This window comes from Carica papaya, chromosome 6 (genome assembly GCF_054855325.1).
Source record: "Carica papaya isolate Zhongbai chromosome 6, ASM5485532v1, whole genome shotgun sequence".
Taxonomy (NCBI): Eukaryota; Viridiplantae; Streptophyta; class Magnoliopsida; order Brassicales; family Caricaceae; genus Carica; species Carica papaya.
In genome coordinates this window covers 32,824,039-32,844,997 of record NC_142314.1, presented here as the reverse complement: position 1 = coordinate 32,844,997, position 20,959 = coordinate 32,824,039, and the positions used below count along the sequence as shown (strand labels likewise).

The window sequence follows — 20,959 nt, the reverse complement described above, 5'->3', positions numbered from 1 at the left end:
CCTGTTCTGCTCTGCTGCGGTTCCAGAAGTTAATAACTATGCCCAAATTAAAGTTTTGCCTGGTAAAAAGCCTCAAGTTAAAATCCTATTTTTTATTTTTTTTTTCTCTTTCACTAACCCACAGGTTAAATGTTAATAATTACAAATCTGGAATATATCGTGAAAACAAAACCAAAATATATTCTGTTGTATATAACCTATTAGTTGAATGGTTTTCTTCTTCCTCTTCTTCTGCTTCACTACAATGGATTCTCAAGTGAGAATTTGTTAGAAGAGGGGAACATGGCCCTGTATATAAAGGAGTCTTGCTTCATGGGCAAGTCATTGCTGTGAAGCAGAAGAAAATGTTTAAGTCCACAAGGGACATCTGAATTTTGCTCTGAGGTTGCAGTTTTGAGCTCTGCACAACACAGAAATCTGGTAATGCTGGCTGGCTACTGCTTCAAAAAAGTATGGCTTCTTGTTTACAAGTTTGCCTCTAGTGGTTCCTTGGATAAGCATTTGTGTGGTAACCTAGTTGAATAGTCATTCCTGGTTCTCTCTATCATTTCTGGCTATCATTTAGGTTTTCAGTTACTCTCGCCATCACCTATATGTTTATCAGCAATGATAGATCCAAATGATGCGATTGGTTGTAATAATAGGATGAAGGTTGCCATAGGCGCTGGTAGAGGTTTGAGATATCTTCACGAAGATTGCTGAGTGGACTGCAGTATACAGAGACTTTAGACCTAACAAAGTCCTCCTTACCCATGATTGAGCCACTGGTAAAACTGATTCCAAAAATTTTACAAGTGAAATCTTTACATCTGAATCCAACAAAATGTTTTTACAATTCAATAGTTGACAAGTGAAATCTCAGATCTAGCATTACAAAACTGTATATATCAATATGATCCAATTATGCATTAAGATGAAATTGACAATCCAAACTATAGCCAGTATGAATAGCTAACAGCATCTTAATATCCAGCAGAACTTTAACACTGACTGAACTAAAAGTACACTTCTGTTGGTTCGAAAAAGTAACAAATTAAATTTCTATAGCTACCTTAACTCTAAAATAATTTAGCACACACATATGGAGACCTTCGATACACCAAGCAACAAGGGATTTTGACAGCCGCACATATTCTATTATTACAAAGAATACAAACACAAACAATACCCGCAACAATTTTGGATTTTACAGTGTGGAAGAGCAGCTAAAATTAGTTACTCAAGATTATATTACCAAGAGGAAAGGGCCCTTCGCTAGTAGAGAATCCTTAAGCAAAAGGATTTCCCCCAATAGAAGCAACATGCTCTTGTGCTGGGACATTCCTGCAGGAAAGGCAATCTTCAATCAGCAGAATTGTGAGATGCCAAGAAATATTTGACAGAGAACGCAAACATCTATCTCAATCAATGGATTTCTTGCAGAATGTCCTGCAAAAACCATGATCCTATGGATCTGCACGAGTTCACCATTTTTTGTTTTTATTTTTCCTTCACTTCTTCAATACCCAAAATCGGTTATTCATTCTAAAATAGATAACCAAAGTTCATCAGATTGATTAAATGTCACAAAATTTAAACGTCACAAAATCATTAAGTAAATCAAATTGCATGATACAAGCAATGGTTACAACAACCTCCAACAGATTTACATGGAGTGCCAACTTACAATAGTTGAGAACTTGATGTTTGCCCTCCCATGTACGTTAAGCCACCTGGAAAACCAAAGGAACCCTTTGAGAAATAAGAGGAAAGTAGCAGTTTGAAATTTTTTAAATTGCTTTCAGTCTCTCATCACTGGTCCATAAGTGATGCTTTAAGTCACCAAGAAAAAGTTAACAGAAAGAGTTCCCGCAAAACACTCCCAAAATGAGTAACCAAGAAAAATGCTTAGATCCTCTGGTAAGAGTCTACATGTAAGATCATTTACCTTGTGGAACTGCTGGAATATAAGAGCTAACTGTGTTTTGATGAAACCACGGTTGTGACACACCACCAACAAAGGTGGACGGCAACTGGGCATCAGGCAGTGCAGCTTGCAATGAACTCATGTCCAAGAACTGCCATAATATACATACAAGGATAAAAAATTACAAAACAAACACAAAACCATACACATAATATTTTGTAAGTCATGTATTCTATTGCCCAACATTTGGAGAGGAGGGAGGAGAAAAAGGGGAGCTGTTTGATTGGTGCCTACAGGCAAATCCTATTTCCATATCAGTTTTATCACTTGAGAATATAAAACAGTATAATTTCCTCTTGTTACGGCTTGAGAAAATGTATCTACTAATTTGGTTCATAACTGTCTCAAAATCTAAAGATGCTTGTTTGATAAGTATTAAATTCCTTAAGGAAAGAGGTGTACACCAAAGTGGGTGGCAAAATTTTTTCACTCGGTTCAAATGTTCTAGATTTGTAAAGTTCTCTCCGTATAAGAACTTCCACATAATGATATATATAAGTCCACAAATAATACATCACTATGGATATTACTTCATAAGTTTTTGAATATTTCTAATGGACCATCAAAGTTGATCTCTATCAACTAATGCACTCATCAGTTTCTAAAAATATAACTTTTCTCTTTATTTTATTTCACAACCATCTTGGCAATCACTGATAAAATTCAACATGTATAGCAGCCTAAGCCTGTCATCTTAGCTATTGATGATGCATATTCAGTAATCATGTCAATGCATGTATCATATAACTAGTATACCTAAATAACTCAAGGTGTAAGTCAGGGATAGAGAAAAAAGAAACAAATATTTTTCCAGAATATGCTGGCTCTTGTCCAAAATCAAGGAACCAATTAGGCATCTGCACCAAAACATTTAAAAAAAATATATATATATATATAAGGTGTATATTAACACAAAGACACCAAAGAGATGCCACCCATTTACAAAAAATATTTATAGTTCGGTCAATATATCAATAAATTTACCAAAATCCTCCACCCTATTAAACCCAAATAATGCAATCATCTATCCCCAATCTTCATAATCTCTCCTTCACTTACTTCAAAAGCTCTCTTATTTCTTTTTTTCCACACCACCCAAAAAATAGTAAGTGGAATAAAATTTACAATTTTCCTCCCCCTACTAATACCTTCTCAAGCCCATAATTCATCTCTCACGGTTCCTGCAATGACCCAATTAATTCCCAGTAAACATAAGTCATTGCCATAAACTGTAGACCACCAGGCACCATAAAAGAATAGGATTACATGACTCCGCATCCCTTTTGCACCTAAAGCATCCGTTCGCTAGAATTTTTCCCATTCTCATAAGTTTACCAATGGTCAAGATACATTCTCTTTCTGCTTCTGAAGCAAAAAAGAAAAAAACTACTCTTGGTGGGGCATTCATTCTACATACAGTAAAACCTTCTTTATGTGTCAATACAAGGTGTTACACATGCCCTAAGTCCATTGATAAGCAGACAGCACTCATTCCAATGAAACTACAATGCACTAGAAACAAGAAGCCAGCATGCAATTAACAATATCATTTTTCCCAGAGGTCTATAAATATAATTATCAATTATAATGAATTTCACTTTTTTAAGTGTTGAATATTGAAAAGAATGCACTTCTTAAAATTTCCTTTCTGATTTATTTATACAATAAATTTCATGTTTGAGGTATATTGATCATGAGAATCAAATTTATTTTATAATATCCTTCTCAGGATTATATCTAAATCTTTTCATGTTTCTCATGTTTTTCCAAAAAAAAGAAAGGAAATTGTCATCTGGTCTAGCGTAAGAAAAATTTGTCATATACTGCATTATTTGATATTTTGGCAACACTTACAGAGAGAACTGATTCTATTTGCGGGAATTGTATCTCGAACTCTGGGATTGTTAATTGATGTGTCTCTCCATGTATCAAGGTTTCAGTTTGAAGCATGGAGAAGATCTAGTCATACCCCAATCACCTTTCTGGTCCCATAATTATGAAGGTTGAACTGTAGTAATCCATTATATGATGCCACCAAAGAACACTCAGCAGATTGTAAAAAAAAAAACCTTATAAACAAAAACCCGAAAACCCACCTCCAGACACTCATTTACTGGAATCAGTCAGAATATTGTTTTCTACAATCAACAAATTCAATAAGGTTTGGTTCGCAGTAACAGTAATAATCAACTGGCATACACAACGGCAACATGCCCAGGCAACACCCCGTTACCAAATGATAGAGAACACTGAGGCCCAATTCCAGATAAAAATTTTAGCAGTGGTACCAGGTAACAACTCCTTACCAAATGATATGGAAAAATGCAGCCTGATTTCATATGTAAATTCTAGCAGTGATTAACTCCCTACATCATACTTAAGATGTCATAATCTTAGAATGAAAAAAAAAACATTTAAGAAAAAAAAAAGGAGTTTCCTTAACCAAACTATTGTACTATAACATATCAAAAATTATAATTCTTTGAAATATAGACCTATTGTCTATGTAGGAGTCTATTTATTATAATTTTACTAACTTTAGGGATTTGTTTCTTTGAAGTACTTAATTTTCCTATTTTTGTTAGTATTAGATTTTCTTAATTTAATTCTCGTTTCAAAAGATTTCAAAACCACTTTCTTGTATAAATTGAATTTCCTTAAGGGAAGAGAGCCTATACCTTATTTGATAAGAAGCCCAACTATTCAATAAAAAGTTTTTCAAGAATTCTCTCAATATTTTTAGTTGTATGATGCAATCAAACCCTTGAGTAACGATGATTAAGAATTTTATATGTTTTATACCCAAATCCCTGAGTAGGCAAATCAACCCTAATTTGTCCCACATCAGAGGAGCAAGAGTTGCAGAGACACTAGCCTGATGGCATAAAGAAACATAAACCAAACTTCACCAATTTTTTTTTTAAATAAAAGTAGTGTTATTAACAAAAGTACCAAGTAGGTACTCCCATTTACAAAGTGGTTACCAATCTATCAAAATATCAAACACAGCTCCAACATCCTCGAACCCTTTAATATCATGACCCAAATTAAAAGACGGGTGCAACACGAACACTTCCCAGGAAGTCACCCATCTTAGTACTACTCTCGTTCAAACATGCTTAACTGCATAGTTCTGATGAAATCTGATGCATTAGTGCTGATATAATTGCACACAAACCAAACTTCACCAGTAAGTTCTAATCTTCATGTCGCTCACTTATACTTTTTTTAAAAAAAAAAACTTATCCGGATAACGGAGGTTGGTTACCATTGAAAGGTTTTATGTCCTAATTTTAAGAATTAAACCTGAAGATGACCATGCAATTTCTGCAAAGGAATAAAAAACTATATATAGATAAAAAACAAACAAAATACAAACAAAGAACTTAACCTCTCACAAACACACCATTGAGCTTCAATATCATCTTACAATACCTACAATCCAGTATAATGTGATATTGAAACGATTTGGGGGAGTGATTGTATCATCTCTTACCCGGGTCCAGAACTTATCCTTAACTTCAAATAAGGTTATTCAACTTCAGGGCAATTACATATTTTGACCAAATATCTAATTGTTTTATTGATTCATGTCAAACTATCAACATGACGAAATTTTAGACATACCATATTGTTCTGTTCCAGATCAGAATCATAAGGAAGATCAAATGGATTTGTTGATTTATAGCCATTCAGATGCATCTTGCTTTCTCCCTATTCAAAAGGTGACAGTCGCAGAAAGTAACTCGTAATTGCTGTGAAAAATTAAAGAAAACAAAAGGGTCACAGATGTGAAAGTACAAACCATGGGAGGAACCATGGGTTGAGTATATGATGCTTCCATAGTGATGTCTGCTGTTATACAAGAACCACCAAAGGATGCAGTTGACTGAATCCCATCATTGCTGAAGTCCTGGGAACCAAATTAATTTGAGAAAAAATGAAAGAAGAGACATTCCAACAGAATAAGATGACAAATTTAGAACCTCTAAGCCTTCGAAGCTCAAATGTTGATTGGCAGTTAATGAATGGTCATATGATGCTGTGGGTAGTTCACCAGTTTGTTTAATGCCCCCCAACGAGAAGTTTGCGGTGGAATCATCAAAGGCATTCCATGACTGTTCAAAGACAAACAGAAACCAATAAACTCAACTGCAACCCTTCTGGTTGAATTCTATGCTCTTTTTTTTTAATGTAGAATTCTATGCTCTATTTAAATAGAAAGCCAGATACGAAACAAAATATCCAGAAAACCAATGACATGAAGCCGAGTTCCTAAGCTTACCTCCCAAAACTGCAAAACAATTTTTTAAATATAAATAAAAAAACACTGCAAATAAGAATTAAAGAAGGAATCCTTTACCATAAAAGATAACTGACCTGAGTAGTTATTGAAACAGGAGGAGCTTGAACACTGGATAAACCCTTCTGCCCTGGACTAGAAATTGAAGAAACAGGCTTGTCAGGACTTGAATGCTGAAATCTTGCCAACTGCATATTAGCATTTATCATGGAGACCTGATCAAACTTAGTTGAAGAATCTCCAACACCAGATAAACTCTCTTGCCCTGGAATAGAAATTGATAAGCGAGGGTTATCAGCACTTGAATGCTGAAATTGTGGCCACTGCACATTTGCATTTTCTTTTGAGGGATCAAACTTCATTACAGAATCTCCACCACTGGACACTTCAGCAGGGGTTATATTTTCAGTTCCCTGGAATGCTGCCGGCTGAGTATCAAAAGTTGCCCATCCTTCATTATTCTGAATAGAAAACCCTGGCAATTTTACAGGTGGCTGCTGCTCAGTAGTATCAGCAAACAGGTCTATAGAAAAAGGATGGTACGTTTGAGAAGATTGATAAGAATTCATTGATGAAGATGAAGATATTGTGGCTGGATGGAAAAAGTCTGCTGATGGAGCTGCGGATGTTGCTGGTAACTGAAACAAATCAATTGCAGCAACCCCAGTGGAATTTGATTCTGGTATAACCGATGAGCTAAAAAGGTCCAAGCCTCCATAATTCACAGGAGGAGATGCTCGTGGGGAAGTAGGTTTTCTAGTTTGGGGAGTTCCAACAGGTTGTTCAGGTCCAGAGACAGCATCCCCAAAACTACCTGAATTATATGACTTCAGAGACATGGAGTTGCCATCAAATGATCGAACATTTTCCATTGATGTGGTTCTCTGAATGAAAGAATAATTTTATTCCAGCCAATAGAAAAAAATTAAAACTTGATCAAACAATAAAACAATCAACACTAACAATGCAAAAGTATGGGGCACTACCAAATAGAAGGAAAATGCAAGCAAACCAAAAACAGAAAAGAGGAGGGCTAGTTGCATTTTTTATGGGGCCATTTCGCCCCATGCACATGCCCAGATACAGGATTCAAATGCAAATACCAGGTCTGGATAAATACACCTCTGCATATGCTCCATGCAGGCACATTTGTATATCAACTGAAGGACTAGAACAGTTACTCAGTTTACATGTTAAAATCTGATCATCATGCCGAGTATTTGACAAAATAACATATCAAGTCAGGAGTTATAAATCTCAAATGAGACTCTAAAGACAATATGATATTTCAACTTCCAAAGCATAGTTGGAACGTAATATAAAATTTGGAATCCAAAATTTATAGTATTAATAAGAGTAATTTTTTAAGCATACGACCTGCGGGTGTGGAGTTCCATCTGTTTCTCTTCTAAAATTTGCCTCTGAAAATAAATCTACTGTTTGATGTTGTCCGTTTGAACTCAAAATTTCCCTTGCAGGCTCAACAGGTGGGCTGCTGATTCCATTATCTCTTTGGAAACTTGGAGACTCTGTACCACATCTGAAGGGATCACCTCCACTTGACACAGAATAGTCTGAGACCCTAGAAACAGAGCCCTCATTAGCAAACCTGTCTTCGTACATCTGATCACTCGAGTGATTAGGACTATAGGCAAAACTAGACAGCTTGGCAGCATAATAGCCTCGATCTGAACCAGGGGTCCTACTGAGGACAGCAGCTTGTTTTCCATAACGACGTTCTTCATATTGATAATCATAAGGTGGACTTTGGGAGTAAGAATGATAGGAACTAGCACGTCTTGTCTCTTCCTCAAAGCTTCTATGGTTCTGTTCCATTTCATTTATGAATAATCATATGTTATGCTTGTAATTCAGCCTGAAGAAAAACTAAAAAAAAAACTGCGGTAGCAAATGTATCATAACCTGCACTTGTTTGCTTCTAGTTCTAAAGGTTTTAGCTTTTAGAACAGAATTCAGCAACCCATAGGTTTAGTTGAATTTATTTTATGAAGTTTTAGTCAAAATTAGTTATAAGAGATTGAATGGTTTAAGGTCATCTTACCTGTGCACTTCTAGGAGGCTTGTCAGAGGTCTTCCCTCCTGCATACTTCTTATCCACATAGACATTCTTTATAAATTCACGAACTTTATCAGCATTACTACAAAGAAAAAAAGATGACAAAAAGATTACATAGATAGTGAGCAAGAAAAATCCAGACATTTCCACAGAAAGTCAAAACCTTATGCAACAAATCACACATTTCCAACCTGCTATCAGGAAGTCTCTGCCTTTGTGGATCCCAATCTTTCAAATACATTTCCCTTGCACGCTGAAAGAAGCAAATTTCTCGTCATCATAAGATAATTTACCTACTTTTCAGAAGAGAACAAAACTTCATTTCTACCTGATTACCACCATTTTGAAGTGCTTCAACTTCTTGAGAAGTAAACTTAGCCATAGATACAGACTTAACACGATGAGTGAACTCACGACTGTATAGCAAAAGCACAGAAGAAAAGATAAAGATTTGATCAGAATACTCTACACACCACGCCAGCTCAAACAAAGTAATATAAGGTAATATATTATCAAATGAAATGTTAATAGAAGATATTGATTTGCAATGAGGAATGCACACACTGAAATAAATTACAGCAGGACATAAAAAACATGTTCAACCAAAACCATCAAAGAAAAGGACAGCTAGCTGAAATGATCCACCAACTCAGAAGAGTTGACACCATTTACCATGTATGGATTGGAACACTGAGATTAATTGAAACCATTTTCTTCCTATACCTCTGAAATGGTATATAATTTTACCCACAACCATTAAAAAGGTTTATTCAACTACCACAAAACTTTTTCTCGTTGGATCTCTTCAAAGCAAAAGCACAATCAAGGTACAGTCGAAAATTGTGATATCAATTGATAGAATTGGTCTAGGCTCTTCAACCTTGTTGAAACCCAGCATCATCAAGAAGCTTGAATGGTGATTGCTTCAATTACGGCACAAGAGAGAAGTTTCTTACTTTCTGTTTTTGTTTTACCAGCAAGTAGATAGTCTCTATCAATTTCTACCTGATTAAATGGTGTATAATTTGATTGGGATTAGTTGGGTGAGGGTGGGATCAGTTAAGGAAGAGTTATGGGCTTGGGAATACCTTAAAGACAGATGTATCTTTGCTGATCTGATTCTGCTCACACTTATTTGGACTGTTTGGAAGGAAAGGAATAGAAGAGTATTTGATGGCATTAATGTTGCAAAGGGTTTTGATGTTCTTAAAAATAGATGGTTTAGGACCCTAGAACTTTTATTGATTGGTCATCCTCCTATGTTTTGTAAGGCTCTTAGAGTCCTGTTTTGTGTGGAGGACTGAACTGTAAATAATTGTACATGGTTTGCACCCCTTGGTGCTTATACTAATATACATATACACTTTTTATTTTAGAAAAAAAAAAAGATAATCTCTATCAATACTGCCACCAGCCCCACAAGTGTAGGAACGAAAACCTTCCTTTTTATTACCATTTAGGCCTTGTGCTCCAAGATCCTAGGCCAGCAAAAAGTTAGTGAACAATATCTATCTCATTCTACTTTCTGAATCTTCTTTCTAATTTTCCTGGCCTACTCCTTTTTCCACTAAGTTTCTTTATTTCCTTCTCTCCTATCTATTCTCTCTATCACCTATTTATGGTTCTTCTCTGCTCATTTCATCTATTTGTAATATGTGTAAGTTGCCATGTTGACAAGCATGAAGTCAGGACCCAACAATCTGGTATCAGAACAGCTCAAACCCGAAGAAAGCTTAACGTCAATCATCAAACTGGCAAAGAAGGAAAAGTCCACAGTGACCAATAATTGGCACCTACAACACTGGACAACACAATGAGGAAAATTGATTGACAGCTCCAAGATCACATGACTAAAATGTATGGCTTCCTATGGCTACCGCCAAATGACTCGACAATATGCATCAAGAGAACCAAAACCAACTGGAGCAAAGATTCTAATAGTTAGTGGAATTATGCACTCCATGAATAGACCATCAGATCCTTCTCAACCACAAGCCCAGGTACTCACACACTTCATTAAACACGGGGCATGGATACTCCCCAGTTCTGGAGTTAGAGAGCTAGAGGAAAGTAGCAGCAACATTGAATCTTCTAGAAGCATGTGGGTTATGAGTACTCCTTGAAAGGTTATGCAACACCGAAAGAAGAAAGTTGAGTTGGCTGGTTTGTCCTTAGGAGAGAAAGCAGATACTTGGTTTCAACAGTGCCAAGCAGCTCAAGGGACTTGCATGTGGTAAGAGTTTGTGGAAAAGCTACACAGAAGATCTGAAGAACCGACCTCCACAGATTTCATCGAAGAATGTATCAATCTCCAACAAAAAGGATCACACATAGCTTACTAGGAGAGATTGAAGAACTGAGGTCGTTAATGTTCCTACACTCTTAAAAAGCTACTTCATCTCTAGCTTACAATGTAGAAACCTCTCACCTTAGACCAGAACTTTGAACATGAAAACCTACAAGTCCAAGCTATTGAAGCCATGCGAAAAGCCATAAGATTCCTACTCCCATTCATAATACAATAGTAAATTGGCAATCCAATGCCAATAACAAATCCTCAAATCTTCCTTGATGCTAAACCAAGAAGATCAAATTCCCTCAAAGCGTTGAGCACAAAGACCTCAAACAGCTACTAAAGATGCGGGGAGCATCATTTTCTGCAGCACTAATGCATGAATAAGCAGCTATTGGCACTAGAACCCTTAGAAGAAGTAGGTAAGGAAGAAGGAAAAAAAAAAGAGAATGTAGAGAAGGAGAGACTGAAGAAACGCCAAAGGAGGTTTCTACGCTGGCTATAGAGGAAGGTTGTCATCAAACACCCTAGAGGCGGAGGGATATGTACATGATAGATACATCATCATTTTGATTGATAGGGGAAGCAGCCAGAGGTTTAAGACTGTCAATTAGCCAAGGAGGTTCAAGTGAGGGTTCTGGAGGCACCTCCTCATACTATAACAATAGCGAACGGGCACAAGATGATCACCGGTCTAGGTGTATGGGATCATCCTGGCGCATGCAAAGGCACCAATTCATGTTCAATTTCATTTGTTGAAACTCGGGGGCTACAATCTCATGTTAGTGGGGGAGTAGATGAAGAATTACAATCCATTAATATCTTCATCAGGTTTCATGCATCTTTAAGCAAGGAGCGTGAACTAATTGAGCCAATGGGAATACAACAGGATAACTAATTGAAATATGTGATCGGTGGCTAAACCTTCTAAATGCTCCAATGTACTATCCACATCATTATGCATACTGAAACTTACAAAATTCTTTTTTGAAGATCCAAAAAACTCCCCGACTTTAGACTTTCAATTTAATACTTTTCTTTCTCTTTAATTGGCACAGACCTAAATCATCTAGTAAAATGAGGATGATAGTTCAGGAATGGTTGGAACGGCTCAATTGGTAGAGTAGAGGATTGAAAATCTCCGTGTCACCAGTTCAAATCTGGTTCCTCACATAAGATAAATTTGAACGAGTCTGTATTTTGTTTTTTTGAAATAAAACCGCAACGTGTTTATTAACAAGGTACCAACCCGTAAGCATAGAGATTTATAAATTAATTAGTATGTATATGATATCCCCAAAATCTTCATCCCTAATAATATCATGACCCAGCAAACTAGACTCATAATAACTAATCCACCTATCTCTTAATTTATACAAACCTAAGTCTTTCCCATCAAAGACTAATATTTTTTTCTTTCCAAAGAACCCAAAAAACAGTCAAAGGAATCATTTGGCAACATTACATTTGCAAGTGAGCCCATCCCAAACCCAGATTTCCCCCCTCACAGTCCCAGAAATCACCCAACTAATCCCTAAGAGCTCATAAATAATGCTCCATAAGTTGTGGGCAACAGGGCACCATAGTTCAACGAGTCTCTATTCTACAAATTAGCTTATTATAGTTCAACCATAATACATACTTATTGATCTAAATGTTTGGAAATACACAATTTTTTTACTTTTAGATGAGTTAAGAGTATATAAAAGTATTTGTATGTAGCATAAGAAAAACTTCAATTATCCTTCCTCTTCTTTCCTTTTTTAGTTATTCATGTTGTAGTTGATGTAATGATTTTTCCAAGGAATTCCCACCGAAAATAGACATTGTTCCTTCTTTTTTATCGAAAAGATCATAATCGCCACCTGCATTTCACTAAATTGTGGAACACAAATAGGAACTAATAAAGAGATATGCAATCATAGAAAGACATGACAATCACTTGAGGACAAAAAGCTCTTTGCTGAGACGGAAATAAAGATATCAAATTCCTAGATAACTAGAAGTTCCAAATAATAAGAATCGTAATGAACTTTAGAAAAGGATAAAGGCCTAGCAAAAATTACTTGCTTTCAAATTTTGATCGCCAACTCATACATATTAGACACAATTGCATGTGAGGGTTCAAGTTAAAGATAAGATGAAAATCCGTTGACTTGAAAAGTTCATGAGGTTGAAGTGGTAATGGTTGCTTGACATACTCTTAATCAGTAAAATCAGTAAGGGTATTTCTCGGTCTCACCGGTTATAATCGAAAGTTCATCAAGGGTTCCAAGATAATGAGGAAACACTCAACAACTGTTGAAAAAGGAAAGTTTCCTTCGGACGTAAAATGCCACATTTGCATTTCGGGCCCTGAAGCAATCAACGATCAAGGCACTAATTCTGGCACTGCCTATTTTTTCTCAATCATTTATAATTGCATGTAACAAGGGGATACGAGCTTTTTGGGTGTAGGAATGGAGGCCTTTAGCTTTTACCAACAAGGCTTTGACAAATCATAACTTTCTATCTACGGGAAGGAACTATTAACCATCATTCTGCAGTGACAAAATAGAGGGATTCAGGGTTGATCAGCAGAGCGTAAAACCTCTCTTGGAGCAAAGAATCCTTGCATATATTCAACAAAAACAAATAACCAAACCCTTGGAGTTTGATTACCCCATCGAGTGAGGGAATTGAGAAAAGGGTAATCAATAATCTATATAACCATGATTTATGTTCTGCAATTGGAGGGCATAATGCCCACACTACCACGATTGTTCCCAGTTGGACTCAAGAGGTATCTCAAACTTACCAAGATGATCAAGATGCAAACTGTTTGGTTATTGCACCGTCCATGAATCCCAAAGCAAAACCGCACAGGGTCTTCTTAGGTATATAACACATCTGGATGCCAAAACTAACTTCGAGTCGATATAGGAATACAAGATATGTATCAAAAGACGAAGCAATTTCTTACTAGTCCAAGCTTAATGCAGATATCACCACCTGGGTTTCTTATTGCGATGTTTGCCAACACTACAAGGCAGAATTCGTTCCACATCCAAGTTTGTTATAGCCATTGTCAATTCCTTCACAAGCATGGGCTCATGTGTTAATGAATTTCATTGAAAAGTTACCCATGGGAAAAGATAACATAATGGTGTTGGGAGAGATATTCACAAAATCTGTTCAATTCAATGCTCTAACTCACCCATGTACTGCAGCCAAAGTTGCTAAGATTTTCTTGGATGACATTTTCATGGAATGCCACAAACTATAATTTCATACTGGGACAAGATTATTACAAGCTTGTTTTGGCAGGAATTTATCAAACCCCCAGGCACAACAGCGAACTTAAGCTCCACATACCACCACCAGACTGATAGATAGATAGAAAGATTTCACAGTTGCTTGGAGTCCTACCTCCGATATACAACTTTCAATAAACCTCATATATTGAGCAAATGTCTAAATTTGGTTGAATCACAGTACAATCACAGCATAAAATGCTCCAATTTCAGGCCTTGTATGGATTTCTTCCCCTATAATTCTCATTACTATTGGAGTGCATATTCCTGACAACAGTGTTGGAGGATTTTATTAGTAGAGAGACGACGCATGGAAAAATTGTAAAGAGAAAAATTCCTGGCTACCTAGAACTACATGGAGCAATATGCAGATAAGAATAGAATTGAGAGAGTATTCGAGGTACGAAAGCAAGCTTTCATCAATTATAACTCTATAAGTAAAGCAGTGTAGTAGTCTGATGATTCCTAAAGCTACCTCCAAAGTATTATAGTCCCTTCACTATGATAGAGAAGATCAGATATTTACTTAGCAGATAAAATGTATGCGAAAGCTCAAATTCACCTTCTCTCTCATGTTCTTCCCTTAAGAAGCATCAAGGCTATTCAAAGTAGGTCAGCCCCACATTAACTGCAGTTAATTCGCATTGAAAATTCAAAGTTGAATCTATGGTGATACTGCAACATCACACAATTTAAAGGTAAAACCGTCCAACAACGCAAGTTCTAGTGCAATGGGTTAACTTGCGTCCTGATGAGACTAGCTGGGAAGACTTGCCATTTTTAAAGTCCCAATTTCCTAACATTAGCCTTGAGGATAAGGCCACACTTTTTAGGGGAGGGTAATGTTGAGAACCGGCAGCATAAAAATAAAGTGAGTATGGGTTGAATTACGACACAAGGAAGAAGTTCCTAATTTATGTTCTTGTTTTACTGACAAGTAACCTGAAACAAAAAATTACGCAGTTATTTATCTAGTAGGCAGCTATATAGATTCTGTTAGATAGTCTCTGTCAATTGTCATGTGTCCTTTGTTCTGTGCTTTTTAAGCCTTTCTCCAAGATTCGTGACAAGCAAAAAATTAAAGAACATCTATCTCATTCTCCTTTCTAAATCTTCTCTTCAATTTTCCTATCCTTTTCTTCTCTGTCTATTGATTCTCTCTACTTCCTTCTCTCCTATCCATTCTCTTAATCATCATTTTGTGCTTCTTCCTTGCTCATCTTGCCTCTCTATAGTCTATATAAGTACTGGTTCATGAACCTAGGACCCGATATACCTATTTGGGAACTGTGTGTTTGGCCTACAATCTTGGAGTCTCCTATATTCATTCATCTTCAAGGTAGTAGGAGCAAAGAGCATTGGGTTTACAAAGAGGTGCACTTTTTTAGCATAAAATTAACATGTTTGGAACCTAACACAAGGATTTTTTTAATATATAGAAAAAGAAATATTATTAAAAATGAGAAAAAGACACCACAACCTAACACAAGGATCTTTAATCAACATTCTCACTGTATCACTTCCTTTGGCATAGAGAGGTGTCTTTTAGTGAATTTCTTTGCTTTGTTTTGGATCAAGGCTCCTGGGCTTTTGGAGGATTGCTTTGTCCAGCCAGCTAAGAGATCAAGCCGAATTATTAATTAATATTTTTTCCCTCCATTCCTTTGCTTCAATTCTGCATTTTGTTTTCATTTTGAAGGATGACTTGTCCTCCCTTTTCTTACTTCCTCTCCAAATAATTCGGCTCCCTTCCCTCATAAGATGTATTTCTAGTCATCACCATACCAACAATGCAAATATTGAGTTGGTTTTTATATCTAAACGGATTGAAAAAGATCCATCTAGTCGATAGAGGAGAGGAAAACAAAGTGGGCTTCAGGAAGAAGCTTGTTTAAAATGCAAGCAAAAGCTGGAAGATGCTGCCAAGGCCAAGCTGATGCTGAAGCCAATGAGAGAAAGTCGGGCCGCAAAAGATCTTTTCCTGAATCTAGTTCTGAAAGTGTAGTGAAAGCAGCAATGAAAGAACAAAGACAAGGAAGATCCTAGAAGAAGCATAAAAAGCAAGCTGATTCTTATTTAGGAGCAATGGAGGAGGAAGGAGAAGATAAAGCGAAAGAGACAATTCTCAAGCTCAAGTAATGACATAGTGAAAACCTTGAACATGGCTTTGAAGCAGAGCATAGGAGGAAGAAGCAAAACAACAAAAGGTGCAGTCATCAGCACTTAGGTCAAGCATCTAGCGATTCTGATGCTTTAGATGATGATGATAAGAGTGTGAAAAAATAAAAGTCATGTAAAGCATCAGAGACGTGACCATGGAAAATCTAACAATGAAGAACATGCAAGAAGTAGAAAGAAAAATCACACAAGTAAATGCCATCAATTGTCATAATCTACGGCTTCAGATTCCTCAAGCAAAGAGAATGATACAATCATAGGGAAAAGCCATGGGAAGCACCATAAACACCATAGACATTCACAGAATAGATTCAAAGTCATCCATTCTGATTGTTGTAGACATGATTAAAGAAACAAATCTATGAGAAAGCCATAAGATAACTAGGAAGAACAGGGTTAAGAAACAAAAAAAGGCACAAAGAGAACAACCATCAACACCACCATCACAAACATTAGTACCACAATGTAGAGAAAGTCAGCACCATCACCTAGATGTGGAGAAAAATAATTCTACCCAGAAAATCAAAGCAGCCAATGGGAAGAACCATGCAAAACGTGACAGAAGCAAGACCAAGAGCAATAATAATGATGTTCATAATCATCAACATGTCCACGGTGACCTCAATGGCGTTGAGTTATCATGTTAATGGACATTTGTTTCTCCAGATTTTGTTGTGTTGGGAACTGAATAGCTTAAGACTTTAATATAAACTTGTTATTTTAACTCAACAAGCAAAAAAGCCACCAGAAAAGAAATAGAAGGAACTTACTTTAAATTGACAAGTAGATAACTGAAAGGCAGAATGATGCAGCTATCTGTGGAGAAATGAAATTGCACAAAACATATGGTCTTATGTCGGCTAAAAACCTAGCTGTCAAAAGATAACAAAATGCTGGCAATTCACCTAAAACCCCAGTTTCTTTTCTTTCACGACTTGGAGCTTGTCGACCAGGAAGAATTATCGGTTACAACAAACAAGCTTAGTCCAATACTCCTTGAATACTGTCTTCGGCTCGAGTTCAGCTTGAAAGCAATTTGAATTTTATTATTAAATTCGAGTTCCACTCGCTTAAAGGAATATATAATTCGAGTCTCTCTCGAAAAACAATCAGCAAAGACTTTGAGTTTGAAGTTGAGGCCAAAAACTAAACAAACAGCTCAGTCAACACTTTCTTCACGTGATTTATTTGAAATTTCTATAAATACTCAATCTATTATAAATTCTCTATAGTTTTACTGGAAGTAGCAATTCGAGATCAACATGAAGATAATATAGAAATGGAGCCAAAAAAAAAAAACAATCATTAACTTATTAAAAAGTAAATAGCATTATGTCAATGAATCAGATATATAAGCTAACAAGGAGAGGCTATAAAGTTACAAAAAGAGAACTTGAAGGAACAAACTCCTATCACTAACTTAATTTAGCAAAAAAGAAAACTGTGGACTTCAAGATCAAAAACTCCGGCAAAAACTTTAGCCTCTTATGCCGTACATGCAGAGAACTTGGCATGAGAACTTTGATGGTAGCACATGACTCTTCTTTATTTTATTCTTTAATTCGAAAACTTTAAGAAATTCAAAGGATTTAGATGTTAATAGACATGAAAATCTGTGAGTGTTGAGATGAAGAAATTATGATGGAGCTGAAGCTATGAAACTGTGGTAGCATTCGGAGAACAGGAGAAGAAGACAAGATGAAGCTGTGATGGCATCAGGACTCGGGACGAAAAAAAAAAACAAAAAAGAGAGAACCTGTCATGATAATTTCATTGATTGGGAGGACTACAAGAAATTGTGCTGCACAGGCATGAACATTGAAGATGATTTTTGGTGTGATTAAATGACCGAAGCTAAAGAACCTGATGCAGTGTGATAAGTGAAGACGAAGAGGTGTATAGTTGTTGCAGCATGAGTAGAGATTGGAAAGAGTGATAAGATGAGATGAAATCCTAATCTAAGATAAATATATATCTCCAGTCTTTTATTTTGTAAACAAAAATAAATAATATATAATGTATATTTATGTTTGTATTTTATTATTAATAGATTTTAAAATTTTAACACATATTATATATCTTCATAAATTATATTTAATTATTAATAGTTAAACGGACATGTTCTCAATCTTTCAAATAAAATATCTTCGAACTCGAGCTTGGCTCATTCAATTAAACTAATCTTTGTTCAGGCTCAAATTCGGGCTGGAATTCAGTCTGACTGAATTTAAATGAGCTTTGACCCAATTGAGTTCAAACTGTTTGCGAAGATATTAGAGTAATTGTCACCCTTAGTCATCATGTACTCGGTAGACTCATAATGCAGAAAATAGGGAGAAGGACGTAAAGCTAAATTTCCACAAATTTGCATTCACCAGGCCTACTTTTCATTGCAGCTGCATCATCATATTATCTGGTATAGGAAAACATAATAACTAGTGTAATTTTTCACCTAAAGGTTTCCAACCACAAAAGGTAAAAGTAAACTTGTATAATAAACAAATGAGGGCAGGCACTCTTTCCTGAAGGAATGTCCCTAAGGACCAGGTCTTCCATAGCCAATTCTATCATTAATTGCAGGCCCCCAAATTCCATATTTATCACCATCCCCTCTTTAGCCACCATCCCTATCACATCCTCTGTCTAGATACAATTCCATTAGACAAAAGCTAAGCAAATAATCAATGTCCTTAAACTATTAATCAAGAAACAGATAAATAAATTGAGATACTTGCTATCTTGGCATTCCTTCTGCATACAGAAAGAACAATTAGAAGCACCTATTTAGATTAGTGTAAAACCCATTTAATCTCAACTAAGAAACTTGTTGCTTTGGCATTCCTGTTGGGTACGCAAAGGTTAAGCAGAAACAAGTATAAAAAAAATTGAAGCTCCTGTTGACATAAAATAAGACTTTCACTTTCAGATGGTACCAACTGCACAAAAAACAAACTTATAGAGGAATCTACAGTAGTAATTATGAATTAGCTTTCAGATGAACCTATATTGAGAAATATCAGCAAACAAAGCAAGATTATAATAATTCAAAATACGGCATGTACACTGAAATTATTTGTATTTTCCAACATAAAGTCTCGTACTGATCCACGTGAATGAGCACAAAAAAATATTCACATATAGGAACATTCGTTTGAAGACAGATATTCAATACTATAGTCACCACATTTATAGGAACATTTGTTTGAAGACAGATATTCAATACTATAGTCACCACATTTATTGTTAGGTGCATGCAAAACTCCATCCCAATCCCATTCCAACTTCCACTTTCAGGTGGAAACAAGGTGCAAAAAAGTAATTCTCAATGAACGTTGGTAGAGACAATCATTCAGTGGAAACTTTTATGAGGAATAAGTTTCTAGTCCACATCTCTAAAGATAGAAAATATCCACCAATCAGCGGTGGATACTCTTGGAACATCCAATTTTAAATACATAAAAAAGCAGAATCAAAATTTAATTAATACTCACTGTATTCCACTGCAAGTCATACATATGAAGGTCCAGAAATTCGTACAAACATACTGAGGACCCTGCAATCATTAATATGAAAAAAAAAAATTAAATGATGCACTTCACGTAGCCTAAACAAAACAAAATCTAGAAGATATTAACATAAGCAGCTCAAATCAAACTAATTACTCAAAAATCATAAAACTAATTACTCAAAAATAAAACTTGATAATTAATTATTGGAATTAGCTTCACTCAAGTAGATAATCAAATGCCAAAGTTAAAAGACTCTTCAAAAATCTCTAACTACCCTTTCCTCACATATTTTATAAGCAGCAAGTACGCCTACTGTGTAAAACCATCAGCTAAATCTTGCACACTGGAAAGAAACAAGACAGAAGAAGGCAAAAAAAAAGGAAAAGAAAGACATAATGAAACCCATTTGCTACTGATCAAGACCAGATAGAAGACACTACACTGAATCCGTGATCAGAGAAAATTCCGACACTTCCAAGAAAGTGAAAATCATTTTACCAAGCTATTGCAGTTGATACACCGACGATTAGGCGGCAGCTTCATGAGACCACGTATGATCTTCTCGTTTCTCTCTTCCTCTTTTCTGCTACCCATTTCTCGATTTAAAAAAAGAAAAAGCAAAACCTCCAGGAAACAAAACCCTAGACTCCAAAAATTGGAACGAGTGCTGTTCTTGTAGAAATGGAAAGACAAAACTCAAAACGAACAAAAAAGGAAGGAAGAAATTCAGCTGAAATTCTTGAAGGGTATGAAGATTTTCTTCCAGAAGATTTTGAATTGGAGAAAAAATTGAAAATTTTTGGAAATTATATGTGGGTTTTTGTTGAATCTCTCTGGGAAGGAAAGAGAAACAGACTGTTGAATCAGCTAATGTTGGAAAAAAAACAAGGCTTTGTGCCATTCATTATGAATCCAAAAAATAAATACATAATATAAAAATATATAATATAATAAAAAATTAAATCAGCGTGGCTCCTCTTGTTCAATTATATTATTTATTTAATTTAAATATGAGTGGAACTGTAGTAATTTTTGCCACTTCCAGGTTGGTAATTTGGATTCTTCAAAAAAAAATTTCTTCTTTTTAGGAAGTTACCAGTAAATCTCCATTAACGGCACATGAATCAACTTCGTTTTTTCAAAAAAAAAAACAAAAAAAAATTATACTAAAATGAGATAAATATTACTTTGTACCCATTTGTTCTAAAATATAGAAAACAGAATTTGTGATAAAAAAATTTTATTTTTTATTATAGTGTAATATATATTTACTTTTATATTTAGATAAGAGTTGAATTTCTAAATTTTATTTTTAAAAAATTAAAAAAATATTATCTGAT

General features: G+C 35.6%; 1 protein-coding gene across 2 annotated transcripts; it reads right to left on the bottom strand.

The window, feature by feature from the left end:
- Positions 1-883: 883 nt before the first annotated feature.
- On the bottom strand, positions 884-20,527 carry ZIGA4 (ARF GAP-like zinc finger-containing protein ZIGA4). Of its 2 annotated transcripts, XM_022039697.2 has the most exons (13): positions 20,118-20,526; positions 19,602-19,663; positions 8,675-8,762; positions 8,538-8,599; positions 8,332-8,428; positions 7,647-8,096; positions 6,347-7,153; positions 5,953-6,084; positions 5,772-5,879; positions 5,594-5,680; positions 1,928-2,057; positions 1,667-1,712; positions 884-1,323 (listed from the first exon to the last, which is right to left on the bottom strand). In XM_022039697.2, exons 1-13 carry the CDS (start codon positions 20,211-20,213, stop codon positions 1,269-1,271), a joined length of 2,220 nt encoding a protein of 739 aa, XP_021895389.1. In that variant the 5' UTR covers positions 20,214-20,526; the 3' UTR covers positions 884-1,268. The 2 variants fall into 2 exon arrangements, 1 of the variants encoding a protein (XP_021895389.1); XR_015821344.1 differs by lacking the exons at positions 884-1,323; positions 1,667-1,712 and adding an exon at positions 3,821-3,974 and having other exon boundaries at positions 1,930-2,057; positions 20,118-20,527.
- Positions 20,528-20,959: the final 432 nt, after the last annotated feature.

Coding starts and splice junctions, on each gene's coding strand:
- ZIGA4 (XM_022039697.2), bottom strand. CDS start 20,213: ATGGGTAGCAGAAAAGAGGAAGAGAGAAACGAGAAGATCATACGTGGT. Junction 8,097..8,331: donor AGCCTCCTAGAAGTGCACAG/GTAAGATGACCT, acceptor GAAATGGAACAG/AACCATAGAAGCTTTGAGGA. Junction 7,154..7,646: donor ATGGAACTCCACACCCGCAG/GTCGTATGCTTA, acceptor TCTTTCATTCAG/AGAACCACATCAATGGAAAA.